The 20,455-nt window shown below is 38.0% G+C and overlaps 1 protein-coding gene across 29 annotated transcripts in view; it reads right to left on the bottom strand.

Annotated features, from left to right (window-relative positions):
- The window catches only part of Ank2 (ankyrin 2), a 675,290-nt gene that overhangs the window by 315,557 nt on the left and 339,278 nt on the right, over positions 1–20,455 (bottom strand). For 4 of the 29 annotated variants that reach the window (XM_017798337.2, XM_029563869.1, XM_029563865.1 and 1 more), the window contains exon 1: positions 4,285–5,267. The exons of 9 other annotated variants lie outside the window; for them this stretch is intronic. In XM_017798337.2, coding sequence (XP_017653826.1) covers positions 4,285–4,413 — 129 coding nt within the window. In that variant the 5' untranslated portion in view covers positions 4,414–5,267. Of the gene's footprint in view, positions 1–4,284; positions 5,275–20,455 lie in introns of those variants that run through there. 16 more of the 29 variants (XM_008833731.3, XM_008833733.3, XM_017798339.2 and 13 more) reach the window with 12 other exon arrangements.

Below are 20,455 nucleotides of genomic sequence, written 5' to 3'. Positions count from 1 at the left end.
TGAGATTTTTTTTCTTTTGTTTGTGTGTATGAGTGTGTATGTGTATGTAAGTGTATGGCATATGTGCATGGAACATGGTATTGCATAAGCCTATGTATGTGCACAAAGGCCAGAGGAGGATGTCATGTGCTCTGCTCCACCACTCTCCACCTTATTTCCTTGAGACTTGGAGCTAAGCTGACATTCAGCAAGCCTCAGCTATCATCCTGTCTCTGCTTCCCATAAGTGTTGGGATTACAAGTGAACAATGGTCACATTCAGCTTTTTACACAAGTGCTGAGATGAGAAAGAAAGGTCCTCAGGCTTGAACAAGCATCTCTTACTCACTGAGCCAACCCCCACAATGGATTCCATTCAGTCATAAAGAATAAGTTATGCCAAGAAAATGGGTGGAACTAGAGATTATCATATAAATCAAATAAACTAGATGGAGAAAGACAAATATCATGTTTTCTTTCCTATATGAAGACTAGATTTAAAAAAAAAAATAGACATGGCAAGAAGAAACGGACCAGCTGGAGCCAGAATGCAATGGAGACGGATGAATATGATCAAAGTATGTGCTATACGTGTATGAAAATGCTCCATATTATGAGTCAGTGAGTTTTGTAGACATGATAGGTTAGGGACTGGTTTGTCCAAGCTGAGAATGAGCAACACAAAAATTTCTTTGAAAATTCATGGTCATTGTAATTTTTTAATTAATTTATTTTTTATTTGTATGTGTATGTGCTTGCATGAGTTTATGCGTATCACATGAGTGCAGGAGCTTGCAAAGCAGAAAAAGGCATCAAATGCCCTGGCACTGAAGTTACAGGTGGTTGTGAGCTACCATGTGGCTGTTGGGAACTGAATCCAGGTCTTTAGCAAAAGTAGACAGTGCTCTTAACTGCTGAGCCATCTCTCCAGCCCTGATTATAAGTTTATTATTTTAATATTTTATTTTTATTATTTTTACTTCATTGCATGTATGTGCACCATGTCTTGCAATGCCCACAGAGATCAGAAAAGCCAGTGCTCTTAATCTCTGAGCTATCTCTCCAGCCCCAGCCCTGATTATAAGTTTAAATAAGATTATTTAAATATATACCCTACTTTTAAGAATACAATTGTGTTGTTCTTTTTACTCATTCCTTATAAATTATTTTTTCAAATTAAAAAAAAGTATAGCTGGATGAGACTGGAGAGATGGCTCAGCAGTTAAGAGCACTGGCTGCTCTTGTACAGGACCCGGGTTCGAATCCCAGTATTCACATGGCCGCTAACTAACAACCATCTGTAACTCTAGTTCCAAGGGAATCTGATGCCTTCTTCTGATCTCCGAGGGCATTACACAACACAGATGCACTTATACACATGCAAGCAGTACACTCATACCCATAAAAAATAAAAACAAAATATTTTTTAAAGTACAGCTGGAAAATAGTTATGTGGCTGTAAAGAAAAACAAAAGTGTTACACTTGGAATCACTTTCTAGGACTAAGTTTAAGCATTCTGGTAATTCACCGTCATTCCTTCTGGCATCTTGAGTATAAAATTCTAGATTTCTAGTATAGGAACTAGATATTGTACATATAAAAATTGCTTAGTATTAAGGTAATAATTAGAGCAGAAATAATCTGTTATCCCATAAATAAGTATGTCAGTGTACTCTTCTGAGCAAACAAGTTCAAACTAATTTGTTTCATCTAATCTTGAACTTGAGTTCATTTGATTAAAGCATTTTCTTCCAATGAGGCTGAAATAAGTTCCTTAATACACAAACAGTTCTAAAAAACACATTAAGAACAAGTTGGTATAAGGATACAGTCAAGAAGATAATGATTCAAGTTTTAAAATGGTTAAAATTCATTTTAAAACTCTCTGTAATACAAAATAAGGAAATGATTCTTTAATTAAAAACAATATTATGCATCTTTACATAGCAAGTTTACAAAGGCATATTAAAATGAAGCACGAACATGAGGTTGCTTCATGGAATTATTTCACTAATAAATAGCTGTACCTTGGTAAAAATTCCTTTCAAAATAAGCATTTTTTTTCCAAACTCTATAATTGACTTTTATCTGCATTGGGGATAAGTCTCTTCTGAATTCTTTGAATAAACAGGTTTATGGGCAAGAAGCTTCACATAGATATGAGTATGATACTCAATATAGTCAATTATCCCTAGCACTGATGTTTTCCTTTACAGATATGAAATGGCTTGAGCAGAAACCACTATAATTTTAAAATGACTTTCTAGAGATGGTATCCCAGAGTCCACTAACATCCATTTTCACTTCTCCATGAACTATCACTCTCTACACCTTAAGGAACAGTGAAGAACTACAGTTTTCTCCTTTCAAATCATATTTTAAAACTGGGTCAAGTATGTGCATGTGGGAGAAGGGAAATTGTCTATAGAGAAAATAGATTTAATATAGCTCAAAAGGACACCCAATAATTTGGTAATCATTTATTGTGCTGTGTAATACTACGTATATCTGCTGTAGAAACAGAAGAAAAGAAATAGGTTCTTATGAAAAAAGAAGAGGAGCAAGAATAAGTAACGGATTAGCTTCCATTCCCCCAGCTTACTCTGGTTCTAGATTAGTGATACTAAATGTGAAGACCAGATGATCTTGTCACATGACCACATTACTAACCTGATCTTGCTGACGGTGCTGGATTCAAGCTAAAGCAAGACAACATCTAAGCAACTGAGATTTTTCAACAACTGTTGGCACTTTCCATTTTAACAATCTAATTCTTCATGCTTAAAAATGTTTAGGAAAAGAATAATTGGACTCGATTCAGGAACTAACCGGAGCAAAGCCAAGAAGTTTTCCAGGTATATGGAATGCAAAGTTGCTAGGTCACAACTGGATGCTGTACAAGTACTCCTAGCCAACAAATAATATACTGTGGTTGGGGGAACACATGAATTTAAAAGATATAAGAAAATGGTTGAGGCAGTAATGTTCCATTTGGAGGATGAGAGACAGTGCTAAAAGAGTCATAGAGAAAGAAGCCAGTCCCAACAAATGTGGTCAATAAGATTTTGATATCATAAAAGAACAAAAGTACCCTTGAAACAAGGCATTTGAAAGGTCAAACAGTATTACATTTTCCCTAGAAGGGAAACCATTATTATATACTGCTAATTGTACTGTTGCCAGATAGCAATCATTTGACATGACTAGTGGGAAAGTAAGTAAAACAGAAATAGGATGAATCCCTGTGAATTAAGAGTTCAAATCAATGTGGATCCTGGAGTATCTTTCCAAACAAACAAGGCAAAGATAGTGTCTCTCAAATGCAAAGGTGAACATGGCTATTATGGGAAAAAAAAAAAAAAAAGGAGAGGGTCGATGAGCATATGGGTCACTAAACATGTGGGTCCCCAGTGCACCCCTAATCCCAGAGCTGTATTTAATACCTGCTTATACACAGAGCTCTATCTGTACGCTCTCATCATGTTCTGAAATTATTTAACAAACAGCTTGTTAAAGTGTTTACAGAGAGCAACTTCCTTTACAGATCCAAACCATTGGGTAAATGAGTATTTTCATGGCTGTCAACTTGTAAGATTATATTTTGAAGGGAAAATGTATTTGTGAGAAGAGAGCCATTCTATAATTTAATGTGAAGGGAAAATCAATGTTTCACTAATTTGTTTAACTAGATATTTGCATTCAATTGCTGTGTTCAAAGAGTAAGTTGCAGAACCAATGAGAGGAAGTAAAATAAGACAATTCTAAAAATGCAGAGGCACAGTTCACTGCACCAACATTTTTTTTTCTGTATTTTCCCACAGAACAGTGTCAATCTTTATGAGGGAAAAGAGGGTATACAGATGCTGTGGTTTACTAACAACCAGAGATCTACATCAAATGCACAGTCAGTGAAGAGGTGCAGTACTAATAATCTAGTAGCAGAGATTAGCAACAAGGACATGAAAATATTCAACCTTCCAACCATACAGCAGCCCCTTCCTTCTTGTATGACAAGCGCTCAGAGTAAATTGGAATATACAGCCCGGCTTTGAAACTGAATAAATCTAACTGAGGTAGAAAAGAGAGAATGAAGTGAGGGCATGTTCTGCTTTACTCCATCAAAGCAAAGGAGATTCGCCACGGTCAGGCATCTCCTCCCTATGCAGCAAATTTAGGCATGAGCTCCAGGCTGCAAACTGAGCTTGGAAATGGTGCAGGGAACGTTGCGGGGAGAAAGGAGTTGCAGGTGCTGAGGCTGACTGTTCTACACAGACCTTTGAAGGGGGAACGTGATGCTCTCCCTACCTTTCTTTTCCGCTCCATCCGATCCCTGGGGATTTTCCGTTGTTTTTTTCTCTCTCTCTCCAGATTTTTTTCCTTTTCATCCAGTTCAGCCTCTCGAACTTTTTTAATAGAAGCGGCAGCGTGAGCCATTTTGCAGAAGAAATCAGCTGACGATCTCTTTCCACTCCCCAGTAATACAGGTGATTTTAGAGCTGTATGGAGATGTGATTTTCCCCAGCAGAGCAATGGCTGGCAGCCAGAACACTCACATAATCATCCACCCCGCCGCCCCCGCTCCGCGAGCTAGGTCATAATCTTGCTCCAGCCTCTGTAGCACCCATAATTCACTCCAATGTGCCCAGGCTGCAAGCCGAGGCCCTCAGCAGCACACACCTACACACATGCATATGTGTGTGCGGTCACTCAGAAATGGTCCCAGGGACAGACGGAACTCCTCAAGCAGTTCGGTGGCCTCAGGTGCAGACAAGCATCCTACTAGTTGCAAAAGCCTGCCTTGGGTGCACATCACCAATTGGAACGGTCTTGGGGGACTCCTCCAGACAGTTCGTGTCTCTGACCGGAGCCAGGAAGAGCCCACCTCGGTGCAAGTCCTAGGGGGTGGGGAGTTCGCTGCCGCTTGCAACCACACCTCTATGCAGGGCGAGGAGAAAATGGTGCAGTCTCGCTAAGAACTCGCTGTGGTTGCTATGGGCCACTCCGCTGCAGCACGACAAGGAGTCCTGCGTCTCAAATCTCTCAGCCCTTCGCTTCTCCAAGGTACATTTCAAGAAAAGAATCAAGGCTGCGTCTCGCTCTGGGAGAAGAGCCGGGCTGGGGTCAGTGGCTTCCTGCAGGGCGGTGGAGGGGGCACTGGTCTGGGAGGGGTGGTAGTAGTAGGGGCTTCCGGTGCGGTTTACAGACCCAACATGAAGCTGCGTTAAGGAGCTGCATTAGGCAAGGAATCAGACCCAAACGTGTGTAAGTGACCATCATTAAAGCTGGGCTCCGCGAAGTTAACCTGGGAAAGCAGAGATAGAGGAAGACCCGGAGGAAAGCAAGCACCTTCGCAAACCTCCCTCGCTGAAAGAGGGGCATCCATGGACTGTCTCGAGCGGTGCCTGGGAAATAGCGAGGGGGCTTTTAAAATACAAGTTAACCACAAAAGCAATGTAAGAAATAAAATAAAATAAAATTAGAATTTCTGGATGCTCCTGTTACATGCGCAGTAGGGAAATAGAATTAAAGAAGACAGAGTATATGACCTGCAAACTCAAGATGGAATCACACATACTGTCAATTTTTTCATAAATTTTATCAAGTGCCGAGAACAGTTCTCACTCCCTGGATACTCATTCTTAACAGGAGAAAATCTCAACACTGTTATTCAGAGGGGATTACAAATGACAACTTCCTCACAACATTGAGATCAAAATAATATAATCCGATTTTACATATATATATACATATATATATAGTCTTTTTGAGACAGGGTCTCCCTGTAGCCACAGCTGTCCTGGAACTCACTATGTAGACCAGGCTGGCCCTGAACTCACAGAGATCCGCCTGCCTCTGCCTCCCAAGTGCTGAGACTACAGGTGAGTGCCACCACACCCGGCTTAAATATATCTTATTGATAGGAAAAATACTAAAAGCATTCACTTAGAAAATTATGTTTACAATGAAACCCATTCACTGTGATAATTTAAAACTAATTTAAGGAGGTGGGTGTGCCATGCCTTTAATCCCAGCACTCGGGAGGCAGAGGCAGAGGCTGTGAGCTCAAGGCCAGCCTGGTCTACACAGCAAGTTCCAGGCCAGTGGACCTACAGGGAGACCCTGTCTCAAAAAGACCCCCCAAAACCTTTAATGTAAAATTTTTTTTAATTTCTGTAGGTAAATAAAGAAAGCATTCATGTATTAGAGGACTGAGACTGTTCTTCATTTATCTACAGAAATATATCATTTTTTAAATTAAAGACTAAGTCTTTTTTTCCCAGAGAAAATACTAGTTTTCTGTACTAAGGCTCTACAAGCTTTAGCTTATATAACATAATTTACAATTTTTTATTTCACCTAATACTGAGTCGAAGGCCATGATGAATAAACGCATTTCATGGTAGTACAGAGAACTTAGCACTCCATCTAATTCAAAGTTGAATTACCAAATGAGGCCATTTGGTATTAGGGATGTAACGCTCAGCAGGAGGGAAAATCAGTGGGGAGCAGTGTTCTCTCCTGTGAAAGAAGCATATCCCTCCTGCACCAGTAGCTGAGAATTCAGCTCCCCAAACGAAACAAGCCTTAAACCCCTTTATAGTGACCTCAGCCCTCCCAAGCCCCTCCCCTGGAAAGTCGTGGGAATTTTCTTTCATTCACACTTCCTGGTAAGTTAGTGTGAATTTAGAAGAAATCCCTCTATCTCCTTGGCCACCATGGCCAATGGCTGCCCCCTGGTTAGAACACATTTCACACATGTCCTCTACTCTGTTGTGGAATCACATTACTCAACCGTGGTTCTGGGAGGACGCAAGAACAGTGCACATGCTGCTCTTAATCCAGCCGACATTCCCTTTACTTCTAAATCCTTATATAGGAAAATGTTTACAGCAAGCAAGTTGCACCTAATTTGTGGATATTCTTTTAGCTTAATATCCCAAATTCCAATGGAACGTGACTGTCTCCTCTCCTGTTAACTGAGGGTGATTGAGGATTCTTCTATGATTACCTGCAGCCTCTGTAGGATCTGTTTATACCTTTCACAATATCCTCCCCTTACCGACTTCTCAATAGAAAGGGGAAAAAGAAAATCACATGCACAGCTACAAAAGAAAGTGAGCAACTCCTTTGTCAAAAACTATTTACTTCACTGGCTCTTCACAAACTCATTACAGACCCACTTGGGATATTAATAGCTATTTAAACTATGTTGTTTAATACCAGGAAATTTTCACATTTTTAAACTTCAATTTGCCCCCCCCCCCAAAAAAAAAAAAATCTCAGATACGGTTAACAGAGTCTTGTTTCTAGAACTCTTTCTTCTTTTATACTTTGTCTCATCAGGAAAGATAATGATCAGATATTAGTTAGATATTAGGGTGACCGATATAAACATTGCACAAAGCACTGTACCAAACACATCTTTAGAAAGGATAGTGATACTACTTTATTTGTGTGTTCTCATAGTGTCTTTGGACGTGACACAGCGAAGCAAAGACACTACGTATTTGCAGATGAGGTTGGAAAGCAAATGACATGTTCTAGACAACTTTCCTTAGTACTGAATTCAACAGCCACAGTGCTGAGGTTCAGGACTCTTAACCCATCTCAAGATGGAAAAGGAAACATTCAGGAAGCCCCCACTGTGGGGTCCATTAAAATCACAAAAATCTCAACTAGTATAAATATTTTTAAATAAAACTGATCACAAGTCTTTCCTAGTATGGTATTTTCATTTATCCTTTCCTCAGTTAAGGAATGCATTGCTCCCACATGAACCAGTTAACAGACAATAATCCTGTCAAGGAAACTAGGCAGATTAAACGTCTCTCTTATGGCTACCTTACTCATTAGTAAACTGTTGAGAAAGTGACTTTTTAGAAGCATTCCGTCTTGTATACTTGTATTGCTCAAAGTTTTCTACAGTTTTATTCAGATGGAAAATATCTATCAATTTTCCTAAGAAAGGATGTAGCACACACTCACCAGCTGCCCTCGGCACAGACAGGGCACCAGGTTCCAGTCCCAGGAGCTCACAGCCATTTAAATGATGCATACACCACATTAAAGGGGGTCTTCCCATCAAGCCTCCAGCAGAGATAGAATACTGGCTGCATTCTGGATGTGTAACAAAAGATTCCTTCCACACAGCATCTTGATCATCAATGGGAAAAGCTAATGTCTGCCTCCAAAGGTGAGGTACACAATGTGGCAATGCAGGTAACATTTAAACTTGAGAATCAGCATAGAAAGTTTGCCCTTCAGTAGGGTGTGCTTCCTTTTAAAGAGAGGAAAAACCTGGCCATTTGCTGTCCTCACTCTGCAGCACTCCATTGATTAGAATCCAAAGAAAATCCTTTGCAACATCAGAATCATAGGCAGCATTCGATATTAACTGAGCTAGCCATATGCAACTTAAGCCCTCATCTCCCTCCTCCCTCCTAGAAGTAGCTATGCAACTGAATTGCACAGTCTCTCCACCACATTCTGAGTTTAGGTGGTAAAGGGGAAAAGTGAACATATCACCTAATCAGGAATTAATAATAATAATATGTCCACTTGAGCTGTGAACAGAGCTGATTCTTATCAAGTTCATGGTGTTTGCCCATATTTGAGATTCTCTGTGTTTTCTGAAATGGGTGGACAGCCACAGTAAAGCAAAGCAAACTGAGTAAGTGACTGTGATGGCATATCACCCAATTTGATTTACCTGAAGCCACAGTCAAAAGCCAATTTTATAGTGCAAAACTACTAAGGCAGAGTTTGCTAAGAGTATAATGGATTCTACTTTGCACAACAATGTTCTTCTAAGATTTGTTTAAAATCTCAATGCCCAAAGGGGTATTACTTCCTATTACTGCTGTCTTAAGGAAAGGAAGCAGAAACTCTACAGTGTACATCTGGGATTGAGAAAGAAGCACCTGTCTCAGGTCCACCACATTCTTGACTCAGAAGGAAGCCCCAAATGCTCCCAAGTTACACACAAAATTTCTAGCTAGTAACACTGGGCAAGAGGCAGGGGTAAAAGGCTTCCCTGTAGAGGCCTCTCTATATAAAGAAGATAAAACTACACAAAGTGTGGGTTATGAACACTTAGTGTTCTACCACCATAGAGTTCCCTCTGTTCAGCTCCTCAAAATGGTCTCAGATTAAAGGTTAGGGCCAAGTCTGTTAGGTACAGTAGGAAGGCAGAGAAGAGAAAGCCAAAGCCCAAAAGAAGAGATTTCTAGGACACAGCCACCTTCTCTTGGACTCTCCAAGCCCATCTCCAGGGTCATTCGCTCATCTGCAAAGTGTAAACCTCTATGGACAAGCAGTGTGCTAGTGTTAGAGTATCAGCAAGCCCCATAAGTTGAACTAGTTCAGACTAAAAAAATGTCTATCTGTTGGAGGACCCACTTTTCCAGTCTCACTGGTCAATTACCTGGTGTTAGAGCCACTCCTAGGAAGGCGGGTTCACCTTAAGTCATGCTAAATAGATGGGCGGAATACTTAGTGTGTTAATAAGGTAAGCAATATCTCTGCCAGGAACTAGCTCAGATCCCAGCACAACTTCCAGACCAGCCACAGCCATTGTAGGCCTCTGTAAGTCTGTCTGCTTTCCTGAACTCTTCAGGAAAGTGTAATTTCTCCTTTTCTTCTTCATGCCTTTCTTACCAAGCACAGTTTCTCTAAGGCTTTGGGCTGCCCCCAGCATCTTGTAGTTCTTCACTTTTTCTCTAAAGCTTCATTCTCCCAGCCATGTGGCTGGGAGTCAGCCACGTTTCTGATCTCTGTGCAAGCTCTAACCCTGCATGGCTCCATGACTTTCTTTCCTTCTTCCCACTATTCACCTCCTCAAGGCAGTTGTCAAGATTAACAGCCCACCTGCCCTGAGGATTTTCCTTTAAGATTCTAATAAAATTGTAAAAGCTTCTGTTTGGGTCCATTCTTATATTCATTTATGAATGTGACTAAGAACTCTCTAGGAGACCCTATTTCTCCCTGTTTCCCTACAGCCCAGTTCTATAAACTCACCTGCCTGTGAAAACCACTGGATCTGCTCATTGTGAAAAACTTCTGACAGAACATTCCTTCTCCATGCCGAACAGCTTCCTAATTGTGTGTGTGTGTGTATTGTGTGTTGTATTTTCTACTTGATAGGAAATAAATTCACTTAGTAATTATGCTCTAGCAATTTATACTGAAAACATGGGAACTAATTTTTCTTTTATACATTTTTGTTTAAAACCAAAGCTTTCTCACTGTACCCACGTCATTTCTGTACAATATCTAGCAGTGGTACTGTCTTTTAATCAAATACAGTCCCAGAAGGCCCACAAGAAGGAAAGCCCTCCCTTCCTGAGATGAGCATCCAGATTTCCAGGGGAAGGCAATATTCAGATTTTTTTTAATTTTTTTTTTATTTTTGTATTTTATTTCTGTGAGTGTTTTGCATGTCGGTCTGTAAGTGCACTGGTGTATGCAGGGCCTACAGAGGCCAGAAGAGGGCATCAGATTCCTGGAACAAGAGTTATAGAAGGTTGTAAGACCTCATGTGGGTGTTGGGAATTGAACCCAGGTCCTCTGCAAGAGCAGCCAGTGCTTTTAACTGCTGAATCATCTCTCCATCCCCTAATATTCAGATCTTGAACAGAAAGCTGCTTCAAAGTTTGTAAGAATCTGGTCTCAAGTTTCAAACTACTTGTAAGTATCTTCAAATGTCTTCTCTGGAATCTTCTCTTCCCATAAATGACAATTTATTCTATGGCTCACAATTTTTTTTACAAAAAGATGTACACATTTTGAATTAGAAAGTCTCCTTGCCTATTAAAGGAGTGAAACTTTGGCGTAAACTATTAAGTTCTGTTGAGGATTTACTGCTATGTTTGCTTTTGGCTTGTAAGAGCTTTTCTTTTTTTTTTTTTTTTTTTTTTTCTCTAATTTTTTCCTTTTTTATTGGATTTTTGCAAATTTTTAATGTTTACAAAAACTTTATTGAGAATTTCATACACACATTTAGGATGTTTTGTAAGAGCTTTTCATAAAAGCACTGTGGTGTATTTCGTACTCCTTTACTTGATCAAATAAAAACCACTGTGCCTGGCAAGATGGCTCACCAGGTAAAAGCTCTAGCAACACAGTGTAACAACCTGAGCTCAATCCCTGGGACCCACAGTGAAAAGAGAGAACCAGCTCCTACAAGTTGTCCTCTGACCTCCACACACATACTTACACACATAGAACACACAGACACAGACACACTCACTAAAACTAATAATAAATTAAAATTTTAAATATAAAATAAAAATACTGAATTTTCTATTAAAATGTGAATAGTCTACCTTGAGGCTTGTTAGTCCTGATAATCACTGAAAATGCTTCTCTATTCTTATGTCCTGCCTTTATCCAAAAAGAAATGTTTTCACCTTAAGAATTTTACTCAGAAATGAGAAGTTAAAGGGGCTTGGGAGATAGTTAAGTCTATAAAGTACTTATTGAGTAAGCATGAAGACCTGAATTTGATCCTTAACACCTATGTAAAAATCTGGCATGGTGGCATACACTGGGGAGGTCTGAGGCAAGCAGGTCCCAGGGGATCCATATTCAGCCAGCCTAGCTGACTGGCAGGTCCCAGGCCCATGAAAGAATGAAAGACTCTACCTCAAAACAACAAGTTTTTTAGGAATGACACCCAAGGTAGACCTCTGGCCTCCACACACATATGCTCATATCCCCCCAACACACACACACACACACACACACACACACACACACACACACACATTAGAACTTCAGCAAAATAAACTTAAGCACCTCAAGGGAAACTCATGGTAAAGGAAAACATGATCAATACTTGAAAGTTTCACATTTATATAATATTAATTAGAAGTGTTATTTGCTAGGCAACATGCAAAGAAAAAAGATTACATAGGGCAAAGATATTTTTAAATGTTATTATGTGATGTTAAACTTAAATCATAGGTATTATTTGTAAGATATAAACTATTAATATTTAAAACCTGGTAAATGTAAATTAGAATAGCTGAGTTGTTATACTATACTGGATGGAGCATGAATGTGCAATATTCCCCAGGAAACATTTAATAAAAATGTTTTATAATTAACAGTAAGAATTCAAAAAATGTAATCTTAAAACATATCCAAAATCATCTGAATTGAGTATCAACTGAGTGGTAGATGTTTCTGGTCTCTAGTGCTTTAATTCAAATCTGTTATTAAAATATGAGTATAAACATTTTTGGCAATTTTAACAACTGATTCTATACCCAGTAACACCTTTGTCTAGTGGAAACATAAATGTAAAAGACTTAGAAGTCATTGTTTCAATAACATAGCCACTCAAAAGCAATCCCCTTAAGGCTGTATCTTTGATATTGCCATTGATTACCTCACTTAAATGACTGCTGTATTCATGAGTATGTAGCAATTTTTATGAAGATAGGAACACCTAGATTATTACTGCTTCTGACTTCACCAGTGATACAGAAGGAGCTTCCACAGTTGGTTTTCATTTCCATCATGCATAAGCTATTCTTTTTTTGCAACTATATGTAATTAACCTACAAACAAAACTTACTGCTAGCCTTTCATTGTTCCTAATTTTAGATATTATAAGTACTTTAATTGTCTTTTCATGCAAATTCCATAGATATATAAATGAAAGTATAAAATTATATCAAGCCTCTGGAGATTACATTTTTCTAGAAAAGGCATGTCTGAGACATTTCAAAGTCAGATCAATAACCAAAACACAAGCACCTACGCATATAATGCACGTTTCCAGCTAGTAGGAGGCAGACTCTCAAACACCTTAACTGGAACAAGCTAGAAATCTGGACAAAATATAATAACTTCTTTAAAACAGCACTGAGCTAAAACGTGATGATGACAAGTTACTATATAAAACTGAAAGAAAATGGAGCCACTAGGAGATAAGCAAGCATAGAAGATGTCTTTATTTCCTGAGCACATTCCCAGCAGATATGTACTTTCATTTTGAAAACTTCTGGGCAAAAGGGCAGAAACCAACAGCCAATGTCTATATAAGACATACGGTCAGGTGGGGAGGCCCCTCCACTCCACAATCAGCTGGAACTGTGAAGAGAAATACTCAGGCTATGGATAAAATGAAAAGCAATCATTCCTCCAAACAGAGTGATCATCTGTGCTCACTTGTGGTCACAAAGCCTGCCTAAAATCATGGCTCACCCGAAGGAGTTACTGTCACCTATGACTTGAAATTATCTGTTCAAATAACTTTCCAAGTACAGTGATCAGTATCTAAAACTACTGGCCATGCATCAGAAACAACAGAACAGAGGAACAGGTCTATAGAGACTTGGAGTGTTGGAACCATGGACAAAGCGCTGACACTCAGGGACACGGTTCCGGCTCCCCAAAGCAGTATCACTCAGTTGGGAAGTTAGGCAATCTCAACGCCTTCAGCACAGACTGACTCATGGGGCTTTTTCTCTTACTGTGTCTACTGAAGCCACACTACTTTCCATAAGAACAGACAATAAATTTTCACAGAAAATTGAAACATTTAAATCTTTCAGAATTCAAAAATTCACTGATATCTAATAGATAAATAATAATGGGCATAAAATAGAATTTTAAATTAAATTTCCTATGAAAAATAAACATGACTGCCTAAGTAGACATTATCTTCCTATAATAAAAAATCAGCAGAGTTCTGTTCTGTTTTAGCTACTGTAATACACTTAGCTTTCAATCCCCTGTCTTCACAGAAAATGATTTAGCTCTTTCCCATCTGATTTGCTGGAAAACAGAACAGAAACTCTGTCAACAAACTAACAAAATGTCCCCATCCCCATTCATGTCCACCATATAGCAAAAGCTTAGAATTTACTTGCTACTCCACATCATGTCTACATTCTTCCCCCACTAATAAAGCCATATGTTTACCACGAGTCTGCTATGAATATTTGAAATCTTTTAAACTCCATTTTACTACTTATTTAAATTATATGATTTAAACAAGTTTTATATTAGCTGTTAAAATATTAGTCCAAAAAAGTTATTGCTTCAAGGGCTGGTGAGATGGCTTTGCAGGGGGGTAGTACTTGAGGCCAAGACTGATGATTTGAGTTTGATCCCTGGGATCAACTCAAGTGTTGTTCTCTAACCTCAACACTTGCACACGGTATGCATGTGTGTATGCCATGTGCAAACACAAATAAATAAATAATAAAATGTTTAAAAAGTTGTTTCATTAAAAATAATATAAATGTAATCCCCTAAAACTGCTTTTGTGAGAGCTGGAGAACTGGCTCAGCAGTTAAGAACACCACATGCTGGCTAACAAGCAACCATAACTCCAGTTCCAGAAGATCTGAAGCCCTCTTCTGACCTCTGTGGGCATTGCAAGACACAGGTGCACTTACACCTGCAGGCATAACACTCATACACATAAAAATAAATAATTTTTTTAAGTGCTTTTGAACTCTGGGTATGGCTGAAATAAACATAAAATATTGAGATTGAGTAATTAGAAAAATCTACAATAAGATTATTTTCCCGGGTCTGGAGAGCTGGCTCAGCAGTTAAAAGTGGTTACTACTCTTGTAGAGACCTGAGTTCATCGCCCAGCTCCAATATTGGGTAGCTCACAACCACTTGTAAGTCCAGTTACAGGGGATCTGACCTCTATAGGGCACCCATATCCATGTGCCTGTGCACATACCTACACACAGAAACACACATACAATTAATAATAATAAAATTAATATTTTTAAAAGATTATTTTCCAATTTTCTTAATATTCTGACTGTGTTTAGTAGTTACAAAACTAGAAACAGGTGAGATGACACCTACATGTAGTTATTGTTTGTTTAAAAAAAAAAATGATAATGCTATACCCCAAACAGTGGGAAAGTTTTAAGCAACGTATACTTAAACCAAAGTTCTTGATCTTAGTCACTAGTAAAAGAATGACCAGTGCATATGTTTTAGATTAAATAAAAAGTTTTGTTTTGCTTTGTTCTGAGACAGGGTCTCATGTATCCAGGCTGGCCTTCAAACTTGCTATGTAGTCTTAAACTTGTGATCCTCCTTCCTCTACTTCCTGCAAGCTGAACACAGGTGTGTATAACCACAACTGTTTATTCCATGCGGGGGATTCAGCCTGGAGTTTCCTGAATGCTAGACAAGGACTCTACCACCTGAGCTGTATCCCTGGGTCTGAAATAAAATACGGACATGTACTTTCTGTGATTTTCCCTTTCCCCATCTTTTTTTTTATTAATTAATCCTAATAGTTTTATTCCATTATGAAATCAGAGCTTCTTCATGCAGTGCAGAGCCTTGAGTTTGGGATCTGCATCTCAATTTGGGCCGTATGTTAGATCCTAGTCTTTGTGAACATCAATCTCCTTTTGCCATAAAATGGGGATAACAATGTCTTCGTAAGCAGCAGCTACAAATGCTTTGAAAAAGAAACATAAAAACATAAAAAGGGTTTGGGGGGGGTACAAGGAAAACACAGTGAATGAACTGCCAACCGTGTGTGAAGAGATTGTTGTACCTTGGATAGCCAGCACCAACAGTAAGCTAACCCAGTTCTAAATTATTTGGTGAAGATGAAATTGAACACAACCTTGTAGCACAGTGCAGTCTTACAGCATGTGTGAGAAAGAAAACTCATTAGCCCTGATGGAAGCATAACTCTTAATACACATATGGCTTAAACAAATAGCTTCAGAATCAGAAGTTTCAGAACCAGCCTCAATCACAGTATAGGGTCACATCACAAGGCTTTGTTTGGAGCACAAAAATGAAGCAAAGAACAATTGTTATTTGACTACCAAGGAGGAATAATTCCAAATGGAAGATTCTGTAACCAAGTTCATTTACAACAGTCAAAAACAAAAAAACAGGCAAGAGATGGAACTCCTTTTCATTCCCATAACCAATCTCTAAAACTCATTTTAGTAAAGATTAGAAACTGGCCCTTTTACATAGGAATGCATGACAACCAGCAAGTTTGTTTGGTGTGCCTATGAAATATTACTAAGAAAATTTGTCAAAAGAAATTACCTTTCACACATATCAGAAATAAAAATGACACCTTTCCTCAAACAAAACAAAACAAACAACTTAACCACAAAATGGTTGGAAACACAAATATAGTCGGAATCAAAATCCAGTGTAAAACCTTCACAGGTCAGGCGTCACTGTTTATGTACCTGTTTACACATTGTTTATGTGCAGTGTCACTGTGAGGACTTCCACAGAAAGAAAAACATTTACTACTCTGTCCAAGAAGAGCTACCGTTAAACTTGGAAGAAATGTTTTGGACAAGTAGGCACTGCGTTCCTATTATCTTTCACACTCCATGGCACCTTCTGTAGGGGCAGCTTTGTTTCCTGTTCCACTTACAGACCTGTTGGATCTCGCTTACAGACTGTAAAACTTTAAAGAATGGATTTGCTGCTAAGAAATACTTGAAAATCACTAACATAAATTCTACAGCTTGATTATCATGCATGTTTTTAGAAATAAATGGAGGTTGATAGCCCTCTAAGGGGTGAAAGACATTAAAATACAGTTTCTAAAGCATTATTTGAGGGATTAAATGCGTTCTAAGATTTAAAGGAATACCTTAATGCTTATTACACATGTTTTTGTCATACTATGGAACATTACAGTGTAAGACTTAAAACAAAGTATACATTAAAATATTATACTTTTTCCAAGTAACAACAGAAATCAAAACAAAGCAAGTAATATTGGAGCAGAGCCATAAATTTATAGGTTCTCAGTTGTCACCTCCCTATCCAAGATTTCTTTTGGCCTTATTGTTTTAGGTTACATCAAAATATTTATGGATAATTTTAAAACAACTTTGTTCAAGAAACCTCAGACTGTATACTAATATATATAGTATCAGGCTTCAAGTGTATGAGAATATATTATTCAATACAGTATGATCAAGCTTGTTTAGAGTGAAAATTCTCAAACATCGTTAAGAGAATTACCCTAGAATATTTAATCACCAATTTCAATACACACAAATTCTCATGATAAAAGTTCCAAGAAAATATTCTCCATGCAGAAAATTTTCCATATATAAATCTTCATGCTTATGCCAGACCCAGTTTGAAAATGAGTATCTTGACATAGTCTCACTGATACTTACAACTTTCATGAATTTTATTCCCCATATATAATTGTCATAAAAATCATCTTGTTAAGTATTTAGACTCTTACTATCTTCTTTCTCTTCACATGCTTAGCCCATCACTGTAGCTTCCTAAACTAATTGATACGGCTTGCCTGTCTCTTCAACTTTTCCTGGATTCTCAAAGCAGAAGTTACTGGATAGTCACTTCCAAATTCCACCAAATGATTAAGAAATTCTTTTCCCAGTCTCCAAAATGCAGAACCAACTCACCATGACATTTCCGATCAGATAACTGGGTTGTGCTTTGAGATCAAGTCTTAATTCCCACCTGTGTTGGTGACATCCCTTAGGACTTCCCCAGTGCATAACATTTGTCTGTGAGCAACTGCCAATAAGTCTACTGTATAGAAAAACACTTCTTCCCTTGAGCTCCCATCTCGAAGTTTTGCCTGTTTGTAGGACAACCCTGATCTGTACTCAATCTGATTGGATTGTCATCTACTTCCTGGAATCATTTTCTCCCCAGACTTTGGGTACATCAGTTCCAGCTGTTTTCCCATTTCTGCTGTTCATTACACACAGACGCTGCCAGGAGTTCCAGGATTCTATACTTGCTGTATAATTACTTTCTTTACCCTTACTTATTATTCCTTTATATAAGCCATGCTTAAACTGCTTCACTTTGTTTTCTTTGCCTCTCAAACACACATTTTTTTACAATTCTTTTCTCTTAATTAAAATAACATAAGATCTTTTTATGATATGAAGTTTTTGAATTTTTTTCTAGAAGCAAGACAACTGCTTTTCTTTACTCTTTGTTTCTCAGACCAAAATTCCTACCACATCTTCATAAGACTCTATCTCTCTCTCACATACATGCAGACACACATACCTCATGTTTTAAAAAGACATCAGCATTTCACATACAGAATATGAACAGGAGCTATATATACTCTGTATAGTCAGTGTCCTCAGAGGCCCATGTGTTAAACACGGTCGTCAGCTTGGACTACTGGGCGGTGCTAGAATATCTAAAAGGCAGATGGAGGAATAGGTCCCTAGATGACTGGAAGCACCACCTTGAAGATACTAGGACACTCCTCTCATCCATTTCCCAGCTTTACTCTGCACATGCTGCCACATGTGCTGTTCACCACAGGCCTACAGCAAAAACTGTATGCTCATGGACTGAGACTTCTGGTACTGTCAGTTGAAATAAAACTTTCTTCTTTGTAAGTTACACTGACAAGAAACCTAACACATTTCTGAGTTTATTATTGAAAAAAGAAGCAGGCTGAGGCATGACGATCTAGAAAAGGGACGTTCAGCATATAACCTACTTCCAGGGCCATGAAATACTTACCAAGTTCTAAGTTTAAGGCAATTCTTTGTACTTAAAAAATACTACCTAACTCGGGGATGGAGATGATTAATTAATATATTTATTAAGATTAATAATATTAATTATAATAATTAATAATATAATTAAAATAATCAAAGGGCCTGGGTTCAGTTCCTGGCACCCACATGGCAGCTAACAACTATCTGAAACTGTTCCAGGGGATCCAACAACCTCTACTGACCTCTACAGACATTGTGTGACACAGGTACACTTACACACATACAGGCAATACACTCAAACACATAAAATAAAAGTAATAAAAAAAATGTTTTTTAAAATACTACCAAACTCAAGATTTTGTTTGTGGTAAGAATGAGAGGCATAGAGGAGGAAGAGGACAAAAGTTATAATTAATATTTCTAGCTTATAAAACCTAAGTGTCAGCCTTTTATTATAATATAAAATTAGGCTTAAACATCTTTCTCCTACTTATGTTTTAGCAAACATTCAAATATGCACCATATTTCACTTAATGAAAAATGACTAATTGAACTAGGGATACACTATCAACTTTATATAGCTGACTTTTAAAATACTGACAATAAAAGCTTGTCCTTTAAATGCTGATACATCATTAAAGGCACAAATAACATTCAGTAATGCATTTTCAGGATCCTACTTGCTTCTAAGGTCCTAACGCAATTGTTTAACTCAATTTTGCTTAGTGCTAAGCAGGATCTTAAATTACCTTGGTCATTTAAAATAAATTCATCCTGACACACTGGAGTGTCTTTTGACTACTTTGAAATATTACCATTAAAACACTGTTAACATCTTTTTATTTCAAAATATATTTTCCACTTGAAAGAAACCTTTAGTTTTTTTTTAAACAGTTTATGTTTTTATATCAAGAAACCTATCCCCCTCAGGTCCTGGCCATTTAAGCCTCTATATCTTAGTATCTCTCCTTATATGACTGTTATTTCTTTTTTTATTTATTATTTTTATTTTTTATGTGTATGCGTGTATTGCCTGCATGTAGGTAAGTGCACCTGTATTGTGCAGTGCCTGCAGAGGTCAGAAGAGTCTGTCAGATCCCCTGGGACTGGAGTTACGGACAGTTTTTAGCTGCCAAGTAGGTGCGGGGATTCGAACCCAGGTCTTCTGCAAGAACAACCAGTGTTCTTAACCACTGAGCCATCTCTCCAGCCCATGACTGTTATTTCTTTAAAAATAAAGTAAATGAAAAAGGATGGAAAAGCACCTTGATTTTTTTCCTATGATCTAAACAATTAATCTGAATTTCAAAGTTAGCTTCATAGAAGTTCAAATAATAGATGGTTCTCAAATATCTGAAGACTCTTGATTTCCCTGAATATGTTTCTAAATTTTCTCTTCATTGCATATAAAATTACTATCATTCAGATCCAAGTGTGACACTACACACCTATAATCCCTGCACTTCAGAGTCAGCAGGAGGGTCTCAAGTCCAAGGCCAACATGGACTACATTTGAGACTCTGCTTCAAAAATAAATGAATAAAAAAATATTCCTTTAAGCAGCATCAATCTGGGCAAAACACATAAAGCTTTGCATTTATGTGGCAATTACTGAAATAAATTTATATCAAAATGAGGTAGCTTTAAAAATCAGTCCTGATTTAGTTTGCTTTTTGAGTAGGAAAATGGTAAATTTGTATTATAAAAGTATATAAATCATGCATAATTTACATCCCAAAATCTTTTACTACACTGGCTCAAAGCAGCCAAATCTCCCATACAGAACATAAGCCAAGACTCATCCAGAAAAAAAATACTTTGCTCAGTGTCCTAACATCAACCATAGCCAACCTCCATGAGTTCTGTTAGCTCTTGTAGAGAAAGCTCCATTAAAATAAACTTAAGTGCATACTTTCTGTGGAAAGAATTTAGGAGAATACTTGTCTTCCAAACACACTGCCTGGCAGGTGTGGTGGCATATACCT

The sequence above is a fragment of the Nannospalax galili genome, unplaced genomic scaffold (assembly GCF_000622305.1).
Source record: "Nannospalax galili isolate Female #2095 unplaced genomic scaffold, S.galili_v1.0 scaffold216, whole genome shotgun sequence".
Classification (NCBI taxonomy): domain Eukaryota; kingdom Metazoa; phylum Chordata; class Mammalia; order Rodentia; family Spalacidae; genus Nannospalax; species Nannospalax galili.
Note: the sequence above shows the minus strand (reverse complement) of the source record. Positions and strands in the feature narration are given on the sequence as shown.